We start from the raw sequence: 23,411 nt of genomic DNA on the forward strand, positions 1-23,411 counted from the left end.
CTGCCTAAGATTCTCCCACTCTTCACCTCCTGCCACGGTCCCAGCCAAGGGGGTGGGGTCAGGCTGCCTGACTTCTGCCCTGGGTGTCAAATTTCCACTCCGTGGGTTAGGAGCAGGTCACGTGGGGAGGAGGGAGCAATGGGTGCTGAGAGTTTAACAATGCCCAGGCTGTGTGCCAGGTGCTGACATCTGAGGCTACATCTGTCCCACCATCCGAAGCACAGCTGTGGTCACAAGACCTTTAGACTGTTCTAGACACTTGCATATTGTTTCTTAAGCTTACAAGGTTGGTATATAGCTCATTTTGCAGAAGAGGAGGAAGAGGCAGGGAGAGGGCCTTGGTTAACCAGGAAACAAAACTTTCCCCAGAGAAGGTCCTGGTGCTGGCCTATACCCCGTGGGGAGTAGGCCTGAGCCTGGGGAAGGGAGCTCCAGAGGTTTGCCCCTCCAGCTCAGGCCAGGACCCCATCTACCTGGGAAGCTCAGGGGATGGGGTAGAGGTGTTCCAGTTCCTCCTCTCCCCCCAGACAGAGAAGCTGTAACTTTCTTCCTGGATGCTCATAAAGGGGAGCAGATCTGGCAAGGAAGCTGTTTAAAAACCTGGGCTGCTGGCCAGTTTTAAAGGTTGTTTTGCTCGGGCCAGGGCGGGGCAGAAATTCCAGCCCCAGAACAGCCGTGTGCAGCTTGCTTCCGTGAGTAAAGGGCTTTGTGGGGCCAGGCACAGGCAGGGAGCTGGCCAAGTCAGTGGGCACTGGTGGGGTCTGGGCATCATCTGAATTGCTCACTAGGTCCCTTGTAATAACAATTTTTTAAAAAAAATTTTCCATTATTTTATTATTTTTTAAAGATTGTATTTATCTGTCAGAGAGCACACATGCGCACACGCACAAGCAGGAGGGGGGAGACAGGCAGAGGGAGAAGCAGACTCCCCTCTGAGCAGGGGATCCTGATGCAGGACTCAATCCCAGGACCCTGGGATTGTGACCTGAGCACCAAAGGCAGAAGCTTAACTGACTGAGCCACCCAGGCATCCCTTATGTCTGGCTTCCTTCAGCATGATTTTGAGATTCATTTATGTTTTCTTTTGCGGGGGGGGGGGTGGTCTGTCCCTGTTCCTTGCTGTATAGTATTCCAGCATATGGGTCTCCTCCTAAATTGAATTATTCATCCTACATTTTTTTCTTCCAGTTTTCACTTTAAAAAAATTAAGATATCATTTACATGCAGCCCAATTCACCCATTTGAGTGTACAGTTCTGTTCTGTGAGTTCTTTTTTTTTTTAAGATTTTATTTATTTATTTGACAGAGAGAGATCACAGGTAGGCAGAGAGGCAGGCAGAAAGAGAGGAGGAAGTAGGCTCCCCACTGAGCAGAGAGCCCAATGCAGGGCTCGATCCCAGGACCCTGAGATCATGACCTGAGCCGAAGGCAGAGGCTTTAACCCACTGAGCCACCCAGGCGCCCCTGTTCTGTGAGTTCTGATAAATGCATGCCGTTGTGTACCCAGCACCACAGTCAGGATATAGAACACTTCCATTCTCCCCTTGATAGGTTATTCGGCATGATATAATCCTGTATGGATTGGAACTGGAGTGGAACTTCTGGGTTGCAGTGTGTTCCTTCAGCATTAGCACTTTCCACGTGGTTGCTATACCGTTCTTCCCACCCGCAGAATCTGAGAGTTCTGTTGCTCCATTTGCTCAGCAAAATAGGTCAATTTCAATGTCTCTCCCTTAGCCGGAAAATCTGATTGTTGTATATAGCAAAGACTTCTCTGCAGTGCTGAACCCACCCACGATGGTGTGATAGTGGCAAGGGCTCAAGCATTGTAAACCCAGCTTCTTTTCTAACTCTCCTATATGGGAATATTAGTCTAGTTTTTCTGCAGGTCAGATTCTTTGAAAAGTGACTCCTTGGAGTTAATTGGCTGTATGTCATTGGCTTGAGTCCATCCACAGCCTTCTAGAAAACTTGGGATTTCTAAAAAGTCCTCAACCTTGGAATTGAGCACAAAGGCACCCACTTTCCAGAGGCAAGAAAACCGTAGGTGCAGAAAGGAGGGATGTTTAGACAGGGAGGTCCCCGCCTTGTGGAATCTGGAAACAATCAGGAGAGGGAAGTTGAGTAATGATGGAGAAGTTGCTGGTCTATGGCCAGGAAAGTCATGCCTTGAGAGAATGCCGCAGGATGTGGACTTGTTCACAGCCGATTGTTCAAAGAAGACAGTTGGTTATGGGACAGAAGGTAAGAAGCATTCCCACCCAACCCACACAGGAATTTGTGGGGTGCCAGGGGGTATGAGGCAAGGGCTGAGTCTGCCCCACCTTGCCCGCACCAGCAGACGCCCCTGGGAGGGAGTGGTTGCACCCGCCAGCAGCAGCCAGGCTGAGTCAGCGGCCAGGCCCGGGGCAGCGGGAGGGGAGGGAGCCTCACGTGGCTGGGCTTGAGCTGCCTCGTGGGGCCTCCTGGCTGTCAGCCCTTCAGGAAGCGTGGCTGTTTGAAAGGACGAATCACACATGGCCTCATCCTCCTGGAGCCCAGCCAAGATGGCTTCCATGGGGCCCAGGGCTCCCTGAGGGTGAGATGGAGCTCCCAGGGTTGGGTTGTACAAGGTAAGCAGGGCTGGGGTTGAAGGAGGCTTATGGCCTTCTGGAGCTGGGAGCAGGGGCTGAGCCAGCCCCTAGGGGGACTATGAGGTGACAGGGGAGAAGGGGACACACCAGGGGAAGGGAGGGGGCAGGCTGAAATCTCTTGACATGCACACTTCCCTTAGCACATGTGTTCACTTCAGGAAAGTTACTTGATCTCCCATGTCTTAACTTCCACATCGAAAAAATGGGAATTGTAAAGACCCTCCTTCAAATGGTTTTGGATTGGAACAATAGAGTTAGTGTATGTAAAGCACTCTGACAGAGTCTTGTCTACAGCAAATGCCCTACAAGAGTCTGCTAGGGCTGTTATGATTTAGGGCCAGTGTGAAGATTACAAGATTACAAGATCAGACAGGTAAAAAGGAGGAGCCTGAAGACAATTAAAAGAGAGGGGTCTAGGCTGAGAGTTTCTTTCCATTCCGCACATGGGCAAGAGCAGTCAGGTTGGTGATGGGTTGCAGAAGAAAAGCCCAGCTGTTGTGTGTAGGCTGGTAGCCTACTGCACCAGTCCAGGTAGCAGTTAAGAAGCTGTGGAAGGGGATGTGGTGGAGAGAGAGGAGGAAGCCATCTGTGTGTCCAGTGGGAGGCTGCCTGCACAGGGCAATGCCATCTCTGAGGTGATCTAGGGAGGAGCAGGGGGACAAAGGGACAAGGCTTGCCTGACTTTGGTCCCCTTGGTTCTAGGGCAACCTTATCAGTTTAATCTCAGCCTGCCTGGATTCTCGAAAAGGCAGATTCCTTCTTCTTAGTTTGCTACTCTACTCTTCAAGAAACAGCTAGACTTCTTAATCAGGGAGTCGTTAAAAAAATCCACTGCCTGGGGCTGGCAGATTCCACCCAACTGCCCTCCCCACATCCAGAAGTAGGCAGCTGCTCTGCTAGTCTAGCCTGAGGACTCAAGATCATCAGTAAGGATTTCCAGCTGTCAAAAACCAATGGGGCTGTCTCTAAGGAGTGAGCTCCCCGTCCCTGGAGGTGTGTAAGTAGGACAAGGGAGTTGGTCCTGATATCTAGGAGCAGCAGCAGAACTTCCCAAGCGAGCCTGCTCACCAGTGTTTCACGACAATGCTGTGGTTTGGGTAGGTGGGGAATGAAAACTGCTTTGCAAACTGAATCAGTTTAAGTCACTGTGCAGACATCGCAGTGGTGGGCACCAAGGGGTACTGGAAAAGGGGCACTGTGGGGTAGGCCTCGCCCTGACGTGGGGCAGACAGTAGTGGAGGATAGGAGTCTGGGGAAGGGGCCAATGCAAGAGGCTGTAGGCATACCAGCCCCCCCACCCAATTCAGAGGTCCACGGAGAAGAGCAGGGCTGGGGAGAGGGATGATGGGCAACTCTGCCCACAGCCAGAGGGAGGGGAGGGGAAAAGATAGAAGGTGTGGTCTCCAGCCACTTCTAGACAGGTGGGCCAGGTCTTAAATCCAGCAACCTGCTTCCTTGAAGTTCCTCTAATTTTTTTGCAGTGCTTTGTCTAATTTTACTTTTCTTCCTTCTCTACCCAGTTTCTGTCTCTACCTCTCTTTCTCTGTCCGTATCCCACAAGCCCATATCTGTACTTACTATGCCTGGCCCAGCCATGATCTGTAGGTAACCACTATGAAGACCTCACACACACGAACATGCGACACATGCTACCTCCATCCCACTCAGGCTGTTCCATTTGGTCTTCAGGGCAGGTCTTACAACTCCAAGAAGCACTAGAAAGTTCAGCCCATCCATCTCTCTGCTTCCGACTCCCATCAGACCAGAAGGCCCCACTTGCTTTCCAGTGATGACCCACACCTCTCTGACACCTCTTCCTATCCTGCCTCTGTATTAATAGTTGTCAACATTTATAGATTTACTGAGTGCTACCTTAGGCCAGGCAACGCCCTGACCTCTTCACATGCTGCCTCACTTAGGAATGAATTAGACTGTATATAACATCAACCCCACACAGCTGTTTAGCAAAATCAACGTGTGTGCTCTTCCCTCAGCAGGAAGGCCCTGCAGCATCTTGGGGAACTCGGGCTCCTTCCCACCTCGCTGTCCCCAGCTTCCAGGGTTTTGACCCGGAAGGCACAGGTTGGCTGAAGGCTGCAAAAAGTTGGCAATGGCACCTGACTCCTCTCTCCTCCTTATCAGGACACCACCCCCATCTGGGTCTTTCACAGCCCTCCACCATAGTGGCTCAGGCAGCTTCTCACTGCTGTCTCCTTCACATACTTCACACAAGGCCAGCCAGCCCCTTGGTGGCCTGGGACTTGGAGTGGATTCACGTCCAGAGTGGATAGAGGCTAGAATACTGTGTCCCAGATGCTAGGTGGCCCCAAGCAACCAGAGCCCTCTGCCAGCTTTCTGCTGTAATCAGCTAGCAGACATGGGTTCTGGCTAAGGGTGATAGGGTCCGGGAGCCAGGAACTGAGCCACCATGATCCCCAGCCTTGTGACTGGGTCCCCACATCATCTCTGGGTCTGCCCGTCCATCTACAATTTATGGCTTGTACCTGTGGTCAAAATGCCCACACACCCTGGGCACTTCCTCTAGCCTTCCTTACTTTCCCCCCGCCCACGTTCTATGGCCAGAGGGGCCAGGAATACATCCCCTGCCCTTGGAGGGTCCTGACTCCAGGATCCCTGCCTGGGCTGCCCTGCCCTTCATTTCTTCAGTCACCAAGGAGTGTGCATGGCCCTGCGGAGAATGGGTGAGTACCTTAGCCTGGGTATGCCCCCTGGGAGATGTCACCATCACAGACAGATCCTCAACAATGGGTGCAAAGGGGCAACTGAATGCTAATGGACAGTCCAGGCAAGACGGTTGCCCCTCTTTTGGTCTGAGCACATCTGGAAGGGCAAAAGAAGGGGAAGAAAGGTCATTCCAGGCTGAAGGAACAGCCGGTGTGAAGGCTCTGAGGCATGGACCACGGGGTCTTGAGCCCTTCACATGGCCATAGTAGCTAAAAGAGTATGTAGGTGCATGGCCCAGGTTAGGCAGTGAGGCTCAGGACAGACCTTGCAGGGCCCCAAACACCTCTGGGTAGGGTTTTTATCCCACCGTTTGTCCCTAGAGGCTGGTGGCTGACAGTGCCCCTTTCAGTGTGAAGTAAGTCTCTTTACTTTGATGACCTCCTTCAAAGATGGGTCACCTTGTTAGTGGTGGGAATATGAAGATAAACTGGTAAACCTGCTAAACCCTACGGGGGCTTCTTCACTGGGCCCCAGTGAAGTGATTCACACCGCTGGTGACAGGGTGGGGACAAATTTAAATCGTTCTACTCCAAAACGAACTCTGGTCTTAACCCGCTGCGGAAATCCACAACCCCAAACCCTCCCCCACTGACAGCCTAAACATGCATCTTTCTCCTAAAGTCACAATTTCCACGAATAAAGCCTAGGAATCTGCGTTTTAACGGGCACCCCAGTGACTCCCACGCATACTGGCCAGTTCGAGAACCGGCCCCGCACCTTTATTTAGGCCCCACGAGCCTCAAAAGGCTGGCAGGGACCGCAGAGGACCGACCCGCGCCACCCCGCAACGATGTGGCCACCCGGCCTTTTCCGGAAGGTTCACGCTCCGGGACGCTGCGCCCCCTCGCGGAGGCCTGGGGCTCGGCTATTCCAGGCCTCGCAGCGGGACTCCACCAATACCCGGTCTGGAGGTAACCCGCGAGGGTCCCGCTGGGAGTTCGAAGCAAGGGGTCTTTGGTCGAGGGCGAAAGCCGCCCCTGCCGGGGTGGGGGGGCGTCCAGGTGTCAGAACACCACCCCTGCCCGTTCCCGGAACAGTATACCTGACGTGGGGACCCCACCTGACTTGGGGGGGGCCTCGCCCCGCCCCCCTCCCGCGCGCATCAGCTCGTGCGCGCGCCCGCGACCGGTGTACGCAGGCGCTCAGGGGCCGCGCAGCCGCCATTGCTCTCCTCCTGCGAAGTGGAGCGGCCTCTGAGTAGAAGTCCGCGGGCAAGGAAGGAAGGGTGAGTATGAGGCCGGGAGGACAGCGGCTCCAAGGCTGAAGGGGCAGCACACTCGGTTGGGGTGCTCCACTCAGGGCTGTTTCACAGGAGCAAGGAACTACAACTCCCGAAATGCACTGCGCCGCAGGCTTGCGCGAGACAGTGACGTGAGGGTTTGGTCGCTACCATTTCGCTGTGACTTGGGGGGACACGGTAGCGAAGACTGATGACGTGTTCTTCGTGAGGCTGGGGTGGGGGTCACCGGAGGTACTCGCGGGTCAGCGGGCTGCAGTTTTCAAAGTGCCTTCGCGAAACTTCTTGCTTGACCAATTTAAACGGACGATCTACTTACCCTCAATTAGAGATCAAGATATCAGCTTCCTGTGTGCCGGCTGCCTTCCCAACCCCGGGCGGGCCACTGAGTCAGCCAGACGCTGCTATTATTAGTAGTGTCATTATTTAGTCGACTTTATTTTTAAGTACTCCGAAACTTGTAGAAGATTTCAGGAGTTTTCTTACAAAGAACTACCGTACACCCTTTGACAATAAAGTTGGCTGCCGCTACGGTGCCGTTTAACCTCTGTATTTAGTGGTACTTCAGTGTTTATTTTCTAAAAACGAGCACATTCTCCTACATCCAGAATCAGGTAACACTGATCAAGACTATTACCTAAGCTGTTTCCAGTTGTCCTAATAATGCTGTATGTTGAAACGACCCTTTTGGCTGGGGACCACACGGCGTGGTGTGTTCAGCTGCCCTGTCTCCTTAGTTTCCTCTGGAGCAGCTCCCCAGCGTCCCTTGACTCTCATGACTTTGACACTTTTGGAGATTCCTGGCCATTTATTTTGTAGAGCCCGGTTTGGGGTTGTCTGAGATTTCTTCACCAGTTGACTCTGTGGTGGACAGAAGTGCTGCTGACCAGACGCCATTATTCAGAGGTAGGGAGTGCCTCTTGGTTGGCAGAGGAGGACCCGTGACCAGTCACAGCAGCCTCCACACATGCTCCGAGACCCGTTTTGTGGTTGCCTGCGCTGCTGGGCTTTCACACTCACCAAGGTCTCTGGCTTCCCTGTAGTGTCCACCCTGGAGCCATGGTCCATGCTTTCCTCATCCACACCTTGCGGGCTCCACAGGCCCAGGACGCGGGCCTTTGCCGAGTGCTCTACTCCTGCGTCTTTGGTGCTGAGAACTCACCGGATGACCCACGACCACGTGGTGCTGAGAGGGACAGGCTCCTCCGAAAGGAGCAGATTTTGGCTGTGGCCAGGTAATGCAGGCCTTCATTGAACACATGCCTGATTGTGATAGGTTTTCTGGGAGGGTACAGAGAATCAGACTAAGAAGGAAAAATTTGAGTACTGTTTCCAAAAGTCACCCATGGTTGTTCACAAGTATTTTATGAAAAGGAGTTAAAGAAATAATAATGCTATCATCATCATCATTACCATTATAGCTCGCCTTAATTGAGCTTGTACGTATGTACTAAGTGGTCTGAGCATTTCATGTATATGAACTCATTAGTTCTTGTAACAGTCCACTGAGATAGATATGGTTATTATCCCCACCTCTCAGGAGGCACAGGAACTTAGCCAGCCCAAGGTTATGCAGCAAGAACATGGCAGGCAGACTTTGGAACAGATTAAACATGCTTTGCAGTGCAGGACTTTTCAGAACGATTAGTGTATGTGTAGGTTTTATGAATCCCTAAGGAGGAGAGAGAATGTGGTACATAGGAACTCTTATCCCAGAGCCTCCTGAAAGCCTGGGATCCACTGAGAACATTTAGGAAACTGTTCCAGATGTGGTGGTTTTCCTTGGCCTTTCCCATCCCAGACCAAGATGGAGCCAGCAAGTGCCAGAATCCTTTGCCTTTCTGCATTCTGTGGAGGGAGGGTGGGGTGGGGGGGGATTAACATTCTGGGGCAGCTCTTTGCTAGCCTTTGCCATCCCTTTTTTTCTCTGGGCTTCCACCCCCCTCCCGTGGCACAGAAAACCAAAGGCCTTTAAAACCAGCTTGTGCACGGCCCAAATGCAGAAGGTGATTCAGAAGGGATCAGAGTGTGATTGCTAAAGCCTAAATGTTCAAGTGGAAGGTCTTTCTTTTTTGTTTGGAGAGGGTTGCAGGGTAGGACAGGGTTAGAGAGATTGGACAGTACAGTTGAACATGACTTCAACTTCTCATGGCTTGCCTTTTTAAAAAGATTTTATTTATTTATTTGACAAAGAGAGAGAAAGAGCACAAGCAGGAGAAGCTGCAGGCATAGGGAGAGGGAGAAGCAGGCTCCCTACTGAGCAAGGAATCTGATGTAGGACTCGATCCCAGGACCCTGGGATCATGACCTGAGCCAAAGGCAGATGCTTAACCAACTGAGCCACCCAGGCAACCCAAGTCTTGCATTTCTTTATGTTAAGGATCCCTGTGTGAAGCTGGTGGGGGCAGGGTCTTTTTCCCCTGGTGCCCTTTCCTGGCCCAAGGGGCTGTGTTCAAAACCTGCCTTCTCTTAAACACATGGAATGAAATGGTTCAGGGCCTGGAGGCAGGAGCCTGGATTCCTGTCATGGCTCATGCTTCCTGCTCTGTGGTCTTGAGCAGGTCATTTAGTCTCTCTGGGGCTCAGTTTCTAAATCTGAGATATGGAGTTAATAGCAGTTCTCAGTTCTCAGGGTGGTGATAAGGATGACAGAAGTCAGTGACCCACCCACTCTCCGCAGGCAGGTGGACTCCATGTGCCGGCTGCAGCAGCAGGCATCTGGCCGGACACCCATGGACCTGCAGCCTCAGTCGTCAGATGAGCCAGTGCCCCTGCATGAGGCCCCCCTTGGGGCCTTCCGCCTGGCAGCAGGGGACCCTTTTCAGGAGCCTCGGACAGTGGTATGGCTGGGTGTGCTCTCGTTAGGATTTGCCCTGGTGCTGGATGCCCACGAGAACCTGCTGCTGGCTGAGGGCACACTCCGGCTGCTGGCACGCCTCCTCCTCGACCACCTCCGGCTGCTGACCCCCAGCACCAACCTCCTGCTTCGGGCTGATCGCATCGAGGGCATCCTCGCCCGCTTCCTGCCCCATGGTCAACTGCTCTTTCTCAATGACCAGTTTGTCCAGGGTCTGGAGAAGGAATTCAGTGCTGCGTGGCCCCGCTAATCTCTCACTGGGATGGGACTTCCTGATAGGGCAAGGAGGGAGGACAGGGATGGGTGGACACACAGCCAGGTGAAGCTTGGCATTGGCCTCCTTCACAACCTGCCCCCAGCTCTGGCATGGTACCACACACAGGATAAGGGGACAGCACAAACTGTCCATAACAGTGGACAGAAGAGGGGGCTGGCCAAAGGACGGTGGGGAGGAATCCCAGAACATCCTGTGCCTGGCGTTGCCATGTAACTTATTCATACTGCTGCAGTGGGCCAGCCCCACCTGTCCTTGACCCCAGTTTCTCCCATCTCCGGCAGCCAGCTACCAAAACAGTCCACCAGTTGCTAGTGTTAGAGCATAAAGAACAGAACTCAGTCCACTTTCTCATTCTAAACCCACAGTCAGTCATTGCAACCCAAAGGGAATCTGAGACTCCCAGGGTTGGGGAGCTGGCTGCTGTCTTTGCACCCACTTAGGCAACATTATCAGTAAGGATTTTGGGGGCGCCTGGGTGGCTCAGTCATTAAGCGTCTGCCTTCAGCCCAGGTCATGATCCCAAAGTTCTGGGATGGAGCCCCACATCCGGTTCCCTGCTCAGCAGGAAGCCTGCTCTCCCTCTCCCACTACCCCTTGCTTGTGTACCCTCTGTTGCTGTCACTCTCTGTCAAATTAATAAATCTTTTTTAAAAAAATAAGGATTTTGTCAGTGAGCACTTGTTTGGTGTCCAGTCCCACCACAGTTCCCAAATGTGTCATTCACTTAGCAGGGGGATTCTGTAGCTCATTTGGGGCCCAGCCCTTGCCCACCAGGCAACCTTGAGATAATCATAGGTTTCCTTGTCTGTAGAGAGAGAAGGCACCACCGGGTGGGTGCAAGAGGTCTAGCCAGGATGAAGTCTTTCTCATTTTGAGTTAAAAGCACTGTGTGATTTCATGCTCCCATTTCTGTAAATTTGGCTAATGCATGTTTGCTACGATGAGTACTTGCTTTCTTGTATGGCCCTGAGCTGGGTATCTGAGCCTTTGTGGTCAGAGAGGATCCCAAGAAGCATCTTGGGAGGTTTCTACCTCTTGTGACCCCACATCACCCCTGTCTCCTTATGTGCCTCCTTTGGATGGTAGCACTTGTTTTCTTTACCGAAGTGTGGTGGGTTGGTGTGGATCTCTGAGAAGCAGAGCCTGAGATAAGGATTAAGTACAAGTAGTTTATGTGGGAGGTGATCCCAGGAAGGACTGGAAGGGGAGGCAGCCCATACAAGTACATTATCAAGGGTGGGCAGGGCGCTTCGTGCCTCTGGAGACCTGTAACAATAGTCACTTCTGAATGACCTCACAAGAGGGGTGAGGGGCTGTGAATGTTTGTCTGCCATTCCTTTCAGTCAGTGGTTGTGAGTTGGTCCTAGGGCAAATTCCCTGGCTCTTTCTGTCCCCAGAAAAGGGCAGTGTGGAGCTGGGCCTGGCTGCACAATGGTCAGGCCCAAAGGGATGTGCGTGGGGCACCAAACACCTATTAAGAGTCTTTAATCAGGGGCGCCTGAGTGGCTCAGTGGTTTAAACCCTCTGCCTTTAGCTCAAGTCATGATCCCATGGTCCTGGGACCGAGCCACACATGGGGCTCTCTGCTCAGCAGGGAGTCTGCTTCCCCTTCTCTCTCTCTCTGCCTGCCTCTCTGCCTACTTGTGATCTCTGTCAAACCAATAAATAAAAAATCTTTAAAAAAAAAAAAGAGTCTTTAATCAGCAGCTCCTAGTGGTGGTTTAAAATGATTCTGTTAGAAAGAACCCCGTTCACATCTGTTTTCATGATCTGAATGTTACCTGTGAGGTGTGACTTTCTTGCACAGGAGAAATGAGCCTCCTAGGTGGTCAGAGTTCAGGTTTTGGCCCCATCATGCTTGCCAACTATCCGTTGCCCTTTGGCACCCAGGAAGGACCCACCCACACCTACTCCGAGGCACTTATGATCAGGGTTTTGCTTTTCTGAGTCTGCTGCCAATGCCACCAGCCATGCCATGTTTTCCACCATCACCATTGAGACAAGGCTACCTTCTCCATCATAGGGTGTCACAAATCACCCTCTGACTTTGAAGACTTAGAGAGACCTTACTCTGTGTGTGGCAAGTCATGCCTCTGGAAATGTCCCTCAGATCCCTAGTGAGACACCCCTGATCCATACAGTCCTCTCTCTAAGGCTACCCCTTCCTTCACTCAGGTTAGTGCTCCTGGTGGAATGCCCGTGTTCTCACAAGAATAGGCCCTTCTGGGTCCCGTGGGTGGTTAAGTGGGTTAAGCCTCTGCTTCAGCTCAGGTCATGATTTCAGGGTCCTGGGATAGAGCCCCTCATTGGGCTCTCTGCTCAGCCGGGAGCCTGCTTCCCCCCTGACCCCTGCCTACTTGTGATCTCTCTCTGTGTCAAATAAATTAAAAAAAAAAAAAAAAAAAAAAAGAACAGTCCCCTCTGGCTTTGTTTGAAGAACCCAAGCTTGACTGGTCTGAAACCTTTCTGCCTGTTTTTCTAACCAGGCTTGAGGAAGAGGGTGAGACCCTGCTACCCTGGAAGCTGTGGGAAATTGGGGTTACGTGGGACTGGAAACTTTGGTTCCTGTCAGGTGTAGAAAAATGGGTGTGCAGAGAATGGCAGAGACTGAGTCCCTGCCCTGGGACCTCTGAGCTCCTGGTTTCTGTTCCAGATGCCCGGTTAGTACATGGGTTCCCTTAACCTTGTGAGCTTGCCCTTTACCATTTCCATATATTCACACTTTTGCCCCAGCAGCTCTGAGCCAGGTTTCTGCCACAACTTCTTAGGCTTACGTCAGGTTTATCAAACAGGCCTAGGTGCTCTTAGGGTGTGAGGTGCCCCCAAGAGTCGAGGAGACAGCGGGCCACAGACGCCTGCAAAACGGCATGGGTTAAGCATCACTAAATTGATCCAAAGTGCTTTAAACATCCAAAGGATTTTCTCTTATGTTATCTCCTAGGTGTTTTATCATTTTTTGTTTTACATTTAGACAAAATGGTCTACAATCCATCTGAGTTAATTTTTGTGAGAAGTATAAGTTCTGTGTCTACACTGTTTTTTTTTTTAAAGGTTACGTGACATGTTATTTATTTATTTATTTATTTATTAAGATTTTATTTATTTATTTATTTGACAGAGAGACATCACAAGTAGGCAGAGAGGCAGGCAGAGCGAGAGAGAGGAGGAAGCAGGCTCCCCACTGAGCAGAGAGCCCGATGCGGGACTGGATCCCAGGACCCTGAGATCATGACCTGAGCCGAAGGCAGTGGCTTAACCCACTGAGCCACCCAGGCACCCTACACTGATTTTTTTTGCATGTGACGTCCAGTTATTCCAGCATCATTTGTTGAAAAGACTATATTTGCTCCACTGGATTGCTTTTGCTGCTTTGTCAAAGACCAGTTGACAGTATTTATGGGGCTTTATTTTTGGGCTCTCTCTTCGGTTCTATTGATCTATTTCTCTGTTCTTTCGCTTGTAACACACTGTCTTGATTACTGTAGCTTTAACTAGTAGTCTTTTTTTTTTTTTTAAGATTTTGTTTATTTATTTGACAGAGATCACAAAATAGGCAGAGAGGCAGGCAGAAAGAGAGAGGAGGAAGCAGGTTTCCTGCTGAGTAGAAAGTCTGATGTGGGATGCCATCTCAGGATCCTGGGATCATGACCTGAGCCAAAGGCAGAGGCTTGAACCCACTGGGCCACCCAGGACCCCTGTAGTAGTCAGTCTTAACGGCAGGTAGTGTCAGTTCTCTAACTTTGTTCTTCTTCAGTAATGATTTGGCCGTCCTGGGTCTTTTGCCTCTACATATAAACTTCGGAATCCGCTTGTCAGATCCACAAAATAACTTGTTGGGAATTTGACGGGGATCACATTAAATCTGTAGATCAAATGGATCAAGTTGGGAAGAACTGGCATTTTGACAATATTGGGGCTTCTGATCCGTGAACAGGGAATAATACCCTCCACTTATGTTGTTCTCCTTTGCTTTCTTTCATCAGAGTTTTGTGGTTTTCCTCATAGAGATCTTGCACCTATTTTGTTAAGTTTATACCTAAGTTTCATTTGGGGGGTGTTAATGATACCTATGTAAACAGCAATATTTTTTTCATTTCAGTTCCATTTGTTCATTGTTGGTAAAGAGGAAAGTGAACGACCTTTGAGTATTAATCCTATATCCTGCAATCTTGCTGTGGGCATTTATTCATTCCAACAGTTTTTTTTTTTTCTTCTGAATCCTTCATATTTTCCACATGGGCAGTCATGTCATCTGTGAACAGATATGGTTTTATTTTTCCTTCCCAATGTAGATAGATTTATTTCCTTTCCTTGTCTTACTGAGTAAGTAACACTTCCAGTGCAGTGTTGAGAAGGAGTGGTGAGATGGGACATCCTTTTCTTGTTCCTGATCTTAATGGGGAAGCTTCTAGTTTCTTGCCATGGACTGTGATGTTGACTGCAGATTTTTGTAGATATTCTGTATTAAGTTGAGGAAATTCCCCTTTATTCCTAGCTTGCTGGGAGCTTTTATCATAAATGGGTGTTGGATTTTGTCAAATGCCTTTTCTGCATCTATTTTATGATCATTTATTTTTCTTCTTTAGTCTGTTGATGTGATGGATTACATTAAGTATCTTTCAGATGTTGAACCAGCCTTGCACACCTGGGATAATGCCACTTGGTCAGTCATGGCATGTAATTCCTTTCATACATCGTTGGATTCTATTTGCTAATATTTTGTTAAAGACTTTTTTATCTATGCTCATGAGCAATATTGGTCTGTAATTTTCTTTTCCTATAATATCGTCTAGTTTCGGTATTGGGATAATGCTCTCCTCTAGAATGGGTTAGGAAGTAGTCCCTCTGCTTCTATCTTATGGAAGAGATTTTAGAGAATTGGTATATTTTCTTTCTTAAAGGTTTGGTAGAATTACCATTGAATTCATCTGGGCCAGCCTTGATTTTTTAAATATTTATTTTATTTTATTTTAAAGATCTTATTTGTTTATTTGAAAGAGAGAGAGAATATAAGCAGTGGGGAGGGAGGAGGAGAAGCAGACTCCCCTGATGAGCAGGGAGCCCGACTCAGATCTCCATCCCAGGACCCCGAGATCATGACCTGAGCTGAAGGCAGATGCTTAACCAACTGAGCAACCCAGGCGTCCCCTGAATTATATCTTTAATAGCTATTATATTTCATTGTTTTTGTTCCTCCAGGGATTCCGATTAAGTGCTAGTTGGCTCTTCTTTGCCTGTTATCCATGGCTATCTTTTTTCCTCCCTAATCCTTTAAAAAGTTGTTATTGGGGGCACTTGGGTGTATTAGTTGATTAAGCATCCAACTCTTTTTTTTTTAAGATTTTATTTATTTATTTGACAGAGATCACAAGTAGACAGAGAGGCAGGCAGAGAGAGAGGAAGGGAAGCAGGTTCCCTGCTGAGCAGAGAGCTGGATGTGGGGCTCAATCCCAGGACGCTGGGACCATAACCTGAGCCAAAGGCAGAGGCTTTAAGCTGCTGAGCCACCCAGGCACAGTTGGATTCAACTCTTGATCTCAGCTCAGGTCTTCATCTCAGGGCTGTGAGTTCAAGCCCTGCCTTGGGTTCTAGGCTGGGCCTGGAGCTTACTTTAAAAAAAATTAAGAAGAAATTGTTGAAGTATAATTGAGATACAATGTTATATTAATCTCAGGTGTATGGTAGAGTGATTCAGCCATTCTGTACATTACGCATTGTTCCCCACAAGTGGAATTACCATCTGTCACCGTATATGTTGTTAACAATGTTATTGACTGTACTTGCCATGCTGTACTATTCATCCTCGTTGACTTAGATGTATTTTATAACTGGAAGTGCCTCTTAATTCCCTATATCTATTTCATCAATCCCTCCACCTTTTACTCCTTTTAACATGGCAGATCCCAGAAAGCATCAGAAAAGAAAAATAACTTCCTTTTTTAAAAAGACTTTTGCATCTTTTAAAATTTTTTATTTATTCTTTTTTTAAGATTTTATTTATTTATTTGACAGCCAGAGATCACAAGTAGGCAGAGAGGCAGGCAGAGAAGAGAGGGGGAAGCAGGCTTCCTGGTGAGCAGAGAGCCCGATGCTCGATCCCAGGACCCTGAGATCACAACCTGAGCCGAAAGCAGAGGCTTTAACCCACTGAGCCACCCAGGCGCCCCTACTTATTATTATTTATTTATTTATTTTTAAAAGATTATTTATTTATTTATTAGAGAGAGAGAGAAAGAGATAGCGAGAGAGGGAACAGCGGGGGTGTGGGGGGGAGCAGCGGGGGAGAACTACAGGGGGAGCAGCAGAGGGAGAAGCAGGCTTCCAGCTGAGCCACCCAGGTGTCCCATGAAAAATGACTTCCTGAAGATGGATATCTTACTTTCCATGAGGTTGGAAGTACAGACAGAGCCCCAGCAGGACCCACTTCAGCTTGGCAGACCATGAAGTTCATGAGGCCCACTTGTGTGACTCAGTCTGCTACCTTCTGGATGGTTCCGGGTCTTCCACCCCGTGGCGTTGGTGCATCCCTAAGTGTTGCAATGGCAGTTGCATGAGCTGTCATCCCACAGGCCCCGGGACGCTCAGCACTGTCCCCGCACATCATTTATGTATCTGAGTCTTCTCTGCTTCTTTGGTGGTGTCCACTCACTTGGGTCTCAAAACTTGGAGCTCCTCTCTTTTCCCTGTGGTGCTGTGTCCGCCCAGACTCAGAATACACGTTCTTTCCCTTGATGCCACCTCGAATCAGGCATTTGGGTGTAGCAAACTTTTACTAAAGTTTAGGGAGATAGAGGAGAGTTATCTTAAAGAACAAAGAGCATGGGGCGCCTGGGTTAAGCCTCTGCCTTCAGCTCAGGTCATGATCTCAGGCTCCTGCTGCACTGGGCTCTCTTCTCAGCCGGGAGTCAGCTTCCCCCCTCTCTGTCTGCCTGCCTCTCTGCCTACTTGTGCTCTCTCTCTCTATCAAATAAATAAATAAAATCTTAAAAAAAAATAACAAAGATCAAAAAACTTAAGATTGATTGTTAGACATTCCTGTTCTCTGACTCTCTAGACCATTCCCTCTGAAGGGTCTTCTTACTCCTAGCTCCTCTTGGAGCCTCAGCGTCCCATCAACTTTCAGGCTGTTCCCTTCTTCTTCTTCTTTTTTTTTTTTTATTAACAATTGTTTCTCTTCTTTTTATTGTAAAATATATAACTTAAGATTGACAGTTTTAACCATTTTTAAGCATACAATTTAGTGGCATTACATGTGGTCACAGCATTGTGTGTTTCCAGCATGTTTTCATCATGGGAAGCAGAAACTGTGCGTCCATTAAGTAGTACCTTCCCGTGTTGCTTCTGTGCTGTGCTCAGCAGTCTTTTTTCATTTGTGTTCATTCCCCCTGTCCTGTTCATGCTGAGCAACGTAGGGCCTCATCCCCTACCCAGCTTGGCTCCAGGCATGCCTGCTGGTGACCTACCTGTGCGCACCTGAAAAAGAGAAAGAAAAAGACTGTTCTGAGTCTGCATCGGCAGCAACTGAAAGCACATTTTCAGGTCTGCTTTGAACTCACAAACTCTTACAGGACATGATTAAATTCTCAAGCAAGAATCCCTTCCCCACTAATGTTTGTAGGCTGAAGGGGACCGTAGAAAGATCTGTCCTTCCAGACATGAATTATATATACCCCTTAAGAAGCAGATATAGCTATTCTTTTTTTTTTTTTTTAAGATTTTATCCATTCATTTGACAGACAAAGACCACAAATAGGCAGAGACAGGCAGAGAGAGAGGAGGAAGCAGGCTCCCCACTGAGCAGAGAGCCCGATGCGGGGCTCCATCCCAGGATTCCGGGCCCATGACCTGAGCAGAGGCTTTAACCCACTGAGCCACCCAGGCGCCCTGCTATTCTAACTTTTAAAAATCCGTTTTCTCCACCCCGCCATTACATATGTTTACGTATGGTTTTTTTTGTGTGCTATTTGGTTTAATGCTTCCTTTTCCCATCAGGCTGTGACCTCCAGGAGGATTCACATTGTGTCTCTTGTTTTCTAAAATTAAATATAGCACCTGGCACGTAGCAGGCACCCAAAATATATGAAACAAATGAATGGATGAATGCATGAATGAGTAGGTGGTTTATAGGAGACCGTTGGGGCCAGGGACTCTGCAACATCATCATGTAACAACTTCTTTCTCCTGGGAAGCAGATAGAAATAACACACTGCCTCTTTTATCTCTCAAGGATGGGACGCCCAGGACCACACGTCCCTTTCCCAGATGATAAGCTGTTTGTTAGAGCAAAGGAAACAGTGGTGTAGCATTTGCAAGTTTCCTGCTACAGCCTCCCTGTTTCAGAACTTAGGCTGGCTTGCTTTCTATACTGCTGCTAAAGGGAAGGAATGATTTTTCCCTTCAGTGTTCTGAAAGAGGTTAGCATTATGATTGGGTGTTAGCATAGGCCTATGATTTCTGCCCTGGGTAAAGGTGAGTAAAAGAGTGGTAGAACTCCTCCGCTCCCTGAAATAATCGCCTGGTTTATGAAGTCTATCAGTGGGAAGAGTCATACCTATGTCCACCCCAATTATGCAGGCCATGGCAGCTTGAGGGCCCAGAAATCTTTGGCCCAGCAAAGACTCTGCCTTCAGTTAGAGTTGACAGCACAGCATTTACTCTCTGGGCATTGCTTGGAGTGCTTACTTGATCAAAAGTAAAAGGACATTGAAGCCCTTTGACAGGTGTTTGTTTCAATGAGATATTTAAGTAGCATTATGCATAAATGATGATCTGAGGTATCTCTTTGTTATATGAAAATATCCATCATTTCTTGGGGCGCCTGAGTGGCTCAGTGGGTTAAGACCTCTGCCTTCAGCTTGGGTCATGATCCCAGAGTCCTGGAATCAAGCCCCGCATCAGGCTCTCTGCTCAGTGGGGAGCCTGCTTCCTCCTCTCTCTGTCTCTGTCTGCCTCTCTGCCTGCTTGTGATCTCTCTCTCTCTCTCTCTGTCAAATAGATTAAAAAAACTTAAAAGAAAATATCCATCATTTCTTTTAGTGATCAAGTCTCAGATTCTGCTATACCATTGCCACTTGTGGCCAACATTTAAAAAGGAAAAAAAATTACAAAAGGCAATTTTGGAATTGGAGGATGATGGATATGTTCATTATCTTGATTGTGATGATAGTTTGGCAAGTATACATATATGTCAAATCTCATCAAATTGTATACTTTATTTTTTTTAAAGATTTTATTTATTTATTTGATAGAGACAGATCACAAGTAGGCAGAGAGGCAGGCAGAGAGGGAGGAGGAAGCAGGCTCCCTGCCGAGCAGAGAGCCCGACGCAGGACTTGATCCCAGGACCCTGAGATCATGACCTGAGCCGAAGGCATCGGCTTAATCCACTGAGCCACCCAGGCGCCCCCAAATTGTATACTTTAAATATGTATAGCAGTCAGGAGATAGAGAATCCCACCAACAGAGCCCTGGGTGCTCACGGAGAGAGAGGAAATGTTGTTTAAAAGCTCAATGACTATTTCAGTATAACTGGGATTTGTGGGTAATCCTATGTATTTTTAAATGCCTTTAAAAATACTACTCTGGCCTCCAGACTTGACCAGACAATCCAAGGAGTCATTGGCCTGAACCAGGTTAAGCATCCATGCCCTAAAGAAACAGAATAGCCCCATCCATGAGAGCCTTGTGTTCTGGCCTACAGAGGCTCTGGTACAGGTCAGTCCCCAACTGCCTGCCCCAGGAAGAAGCCAACCAGTGGATGTGCACAGAACTTCCCCAGTGCTTTTTATTGCCTCGTTCTTTTTTTTTTTTTTTTTAAGGTCTTTATTTATTTATTTGACAGAGACACAATGAGAGAGGGAACACAAGCAGGGGGAGCAGGAGAGGGAGAAGTAGGCTTCCTGCCAAGAAGGGAGCCCGATGCGGGGCTCGATGCGAGGCTCAATCCCAGGACCCTGGGATCATGACCTGAGCTGAAGGCAGATGTCTAACGACTGAGCCACCCAGGCACCCCTATTTCCTCATTCTTTTTTTTTTTTTTTAAGATTTTATTTATTTGATAGAGAGACATAGCAAGAGAGGGAACACAAGCAGGGGAAGTGGGAGCGGGAGTAACAGTCTCCCCGCTGAGCAGGGAGCCCAATGTGGGGCTCCATCCCAGCACCCCGGGATCTTGACCTGAGCCGAAGGCAGATGCCCAACGACTAAGCCACCCAGGTGCCCCCTATTGCCTCATTCTTAATGCAAAAAAAAATGTTCACCAGACGTTAGGGGAAAGACTGCCAATGCAAAAAATAAACTAAGAAAACAGCAAAAAAAATGGCTTTAGAAGAAAACCATGCAGTTGGAACAGTAGGAAAAAAAATTTTTTTAAGCTCTCTCCCTACTATTCTTAGTAATTAGATTCAGGAAGATCTCACATCCCCGAGGTTTGCCTTATGGAACAACAGAGAATAAGAATGAGTTCTCAGAAAGTGAAGGTATTGCTTACATTAAACATTAATTTGAAGATCTGGAAAATGAAGGAACCCAGGAAACAGGACAAAATAAAGGAACAGAAAAGGTAAGATATAGGGAATCTTGTTGCTTGTTGAAAAGAGAGTACTTGGGATTTGCTGGCTGGTTCCAGGAGTTGGGGGTATGGTGGGTGCTGGGGACTAGATTGCCATGACTTCTCATTCTACCCTTTATTCACACCCTTGCACTGTGGCTTTACGTCACCTTCTGGAAGAGGTGGAAATCTATTTCCACTGCCCTCGAATCTGAGCCAGCCTTAGTGACTAGCTTTGGCCAGCAGAATGTGGCAGAAGTGATGTGCTATATTGGAGCCAAGGCCTGAAGAGCATTTTGAGCTCTCTCTTGGAAAGCTGCCCAGCCATCATGAAAACAAGCCTAGGTTAGCCTGCTGGAGAGTGAGAGACCACATGAGACAGAGGTGATCCATCCCAGCTGAACCCATCGTCAGCCAGTCAGTTCCCAATAGATTTGGTAACTGGCATCAGTGAGCCCAACTAAGTTGAGAACTGGCTAGCTGAGCTCAGTACCAAATCACCAACCTGCAGAATTGGGAGCTAAATAAGTGGTTGCTATTTTAGTCAGTTACATTTTGGGATAGCTTTTTTACTCAGCAAAAGCCAACTGAAAAGGCCAGGCTTCCTCCCTACCTCTTTATAGGGTGCTTTCCTATATGCTGCAGAGGCTGGAAAGTGGAAAAATATACTTATCAGACTCCTTTGCAGCTAGAATTAAGAATATAAAATGAGGGGTACCTGGGTGGCTCTATCGGTTGGACTCAGGTCATGATCCCACGGGTCATGGGACCAAGTCCCTGTTGGACTCTGTGCTCAGTGGGGAATCTGCTTGGGATTCTCCCCCCTTTGCCCCTCCTCTTCCTCAAATAAAGCTCTCTCTCAAATAAATAAATCATTAAATATATACAAATATGTAAATGTACATAAAACTATAAATACATATTCAAAATGAGGTCTGACAGGGGCGCCTGGGTGGCTCAGTCATTAAGCTTCTGCCTTTGGCTCAGGTCATGATCCCCAGGTCCTTGGATTGAGTCCCGCATCGGGTTCCCTGCTTGGCTGGAAGCCTCCTTCTCCCTCTCCCACACCCCCTGCTTGTGTTTCCCCTCTTGCTGTCTCTGTCAAATAAATAAAATCTTTAAAAAAAAAATGTGGTCTGACAATTAGATGCCCCACCAGAGATTTGGGGGATGGAGCCATCTTCCTGCTACCATCTCTGTTGATGGCAAGGGCACAAATATGTGAGGATCTAGAGAAATCTCAGCAGCCAGACTTGGCATTCCTGCCTTGACTGGATGTTGAGACAGAGCCCTGTGGAGCTGGGGGTGGCAGCAGCAGCCTTCTCACTTCTGACTGTGGGGGTGTGCTCTTGAGCTCAGTTACTACCTTGGTGGCCTCCTGCTGCCTGTAGCATCCCCCCAACCCCAGCCCAATATGGAAACGAACTAATTTTCTTTATTAAATTCCTTCCTCTGGGAAAAAAAAAAAGAAACTGACCATGTTAAGTGTTGGTGAAGTAGAGGACTGAATTGAATCGCCTGAAACTATCAGTACACTGCCGATGGAAGTGTAAAATTCCTCTTTAGGGAATAGCTTAGAAGCTTTTTTTTTTTTTTTTTTAAATCTTTTTAAGTAGGCTGCATGCCCAGTGTGGCGCTTGAACTCATGACCTTGAGATTAAGAGTCACATGCTCTTCCAACTAAACTAGCCAGGTACCCCTGGAAGCTTCTATTAAAGCTAAACATAACTTGTTGTCCAGCAATTTTTAAATGAGGGCTTAGCTCCACAGAAAGATTTATACATGCATGCTCATAGCAGCCTTATTGCTAGTAGCCCAAACCCAGAGAAGCCCAAGTATTCCATAGATAATAGAATTAATAGGGGCGCCTGGGTGGTTCAGATGTTTAAGCGTCTGTCTTTGGCTCAGGTCATGAACTCAGGGTCCTGAGATGGAGCCCTGCATCCGGCTCCCTGCTTCCCCCTCTCTCTCTGCCTGCCTCTGCCTACTTGTGATCTCTCTCTCTCTCTCTGTCAAGTAAATAAAATCTTTAAAAAAAAGAAAAATAGAATTAATAAATAAAATAAATTAATACATAAATTGTGTGATAGAATACTACCCAGCAATGGAAGAACGAATTCCTGATAGATGCAACAACATAGACGAATGTCAAAAACATGTTGAGTAGGGGCGCCTGGCTGGCTCAGTCAGTGGGGAATGCAACTCTGAGTTTGAGTACCCTGTTAGGAGTAGACATTACTTAAAAAAAATGCTGGGTGAAAGATGCCAGACACCAAAGAACATGTATTATTTGATTTTGTTTATATTAAATTCAAGAACAGGCAAAAACTAAACTATGGTGTTGGAATCAGAATAATGAATTGGGGTTGAGATTGATAAAGGGGTACAAGGGAACTTTCTGAGAGGCAGAAAGAGTCTTGATTTTGATCCAGGTGCTGGCTGCACAGGTGTTTACTTCGGTAAAAATCAAGTGGCACACTCAAGATTGATACATTTCACAGAATTATGCTTCAAGAAACAAAGCGCTTTTGTGCACAAAAGAACCACAGTGTTTTCTGTTTTCTGCACCGGTTCCAGATCCTAGGGGAGGGGCCTTAGGACAAGAGAGAGCAAGAGGGGCTGAAAGCAAGGAAGGCTGCAATAGGAAGCTGGGGCCATGGAGGAATGTGATCAGGGGAAGGTTGCTGTCCTGGGGGACGTCTGTGAAGTCTGGTAGCTTGCAAGCCATATCCTGCCCACACATGCATTGGCTTGTTTTCCCACAAATTTCAGGTAAATGTCTGTTGCCATGCAACTTACGTCAGTGGTTTTCAGGAAGAAAGTGCAGGAGAGCAGTGCCTGAGTGGCAGGTGACCAGCAAACAATGTCCTGAGGCTGATGAAGAGGCCAAGTAGACTGACCACTGGGACTGAGCCCCAGAAGAGCCATCTGCAGCAGGGACTGACCCACAAGCTGACAAGCCCTCTTCTCCTGAGACCACTGAAAGGTAAGGTGAGCTTATACCAGACCCTGTTATGTTCAGAGAGTCCAAGGGTGACTCCTGGAAGCCAGAGGACTCAGAGGCCCTGTATTGCAGGAAAGCATATCCTAGGTGAAAAGCCACTGGCGTGGGG

The 23,411-nt window shown here is 48.3% G+C and overlaps 2 protein-coding genes across 9 annotated transcripts in view; both read left to right on the plus strand.

Annotated features, from left to right (window-relative positions):
• Positions 1-674: 674 nt before the first annotated feature.
• AP5S1 (adaptor related protein complex 5 subunit sigma 1) lies at positions 675-10,408 on the plus strand. 8 transcript variants are annotated; one of them, XM_044263383.1, is made up of 5 exons: positions 2,274-2,612; positions 4,154-6,603; positions 7,435-7,521; positions 7,659-7,850; positions 9,296-10,408. In XM_044263383.1, the coding sequence occupies exons 4-5, from the start codon at positions 7,675-7,677 to the stop codon at positions 9,720-9,722; spliced, it is 603 nt and encodes a 200-aa protein (XP_044119318.1). In that variant the 5' UTR covers positions 2,274-2,612; positions 4,154-6,603; positions 7,435-7,521; positions 7,659-7,674; the 3' UTR covers positions 9,723-10,408. The 8 variants fall into 8 exon arrangements, with proteins under 8 accessions (XP_044119322.1, XP_044119320.1, XP_044119318.1 ...); XM_044263384.1 differs by lacking the exon at positions 2,274-2,612 and having other exon boundaries at positions 2,636-5,335; positions 6,106-6,603; XM_044263387.1 differs by lacking the exons at positions 2,274-2,612; positions 4,154-6,603 and adding an exon at positions 675-692.
• The window catches only part of MAVS (mitochondrial antiviral signaling protein), a 33,278-nt gene continuing 17,635 nt past the window's right edge, over positions 7,769-23,411 (plus strand). The window contains exons 1-2 of the mRNA XM_044263379.1: positions 7,769-7,850; positions 23,071-23,284. The gene's annotated coding sequence lies outside the window, so the exon portion shown is untranslated. The remainder of the gene's footprint in view (positions 7,851-23,070; positions 23,285-23,411) is intronic.

Source organism: Neovison vison, chromosome 8 (genome assembly GCF_020171115.1).
Source record: "Neovison vison isolate M4711 chromosome 8, ASM_NN_V1, whole genome shotgun sequence".
In the NCBI taxonomy this organism is placed as follows: domain Eukaryota; kingdom Metazoa; phylum Chordata; class Mammalia; order Carnivora; family Mustelidae; genus Neogale; species Neogale vison.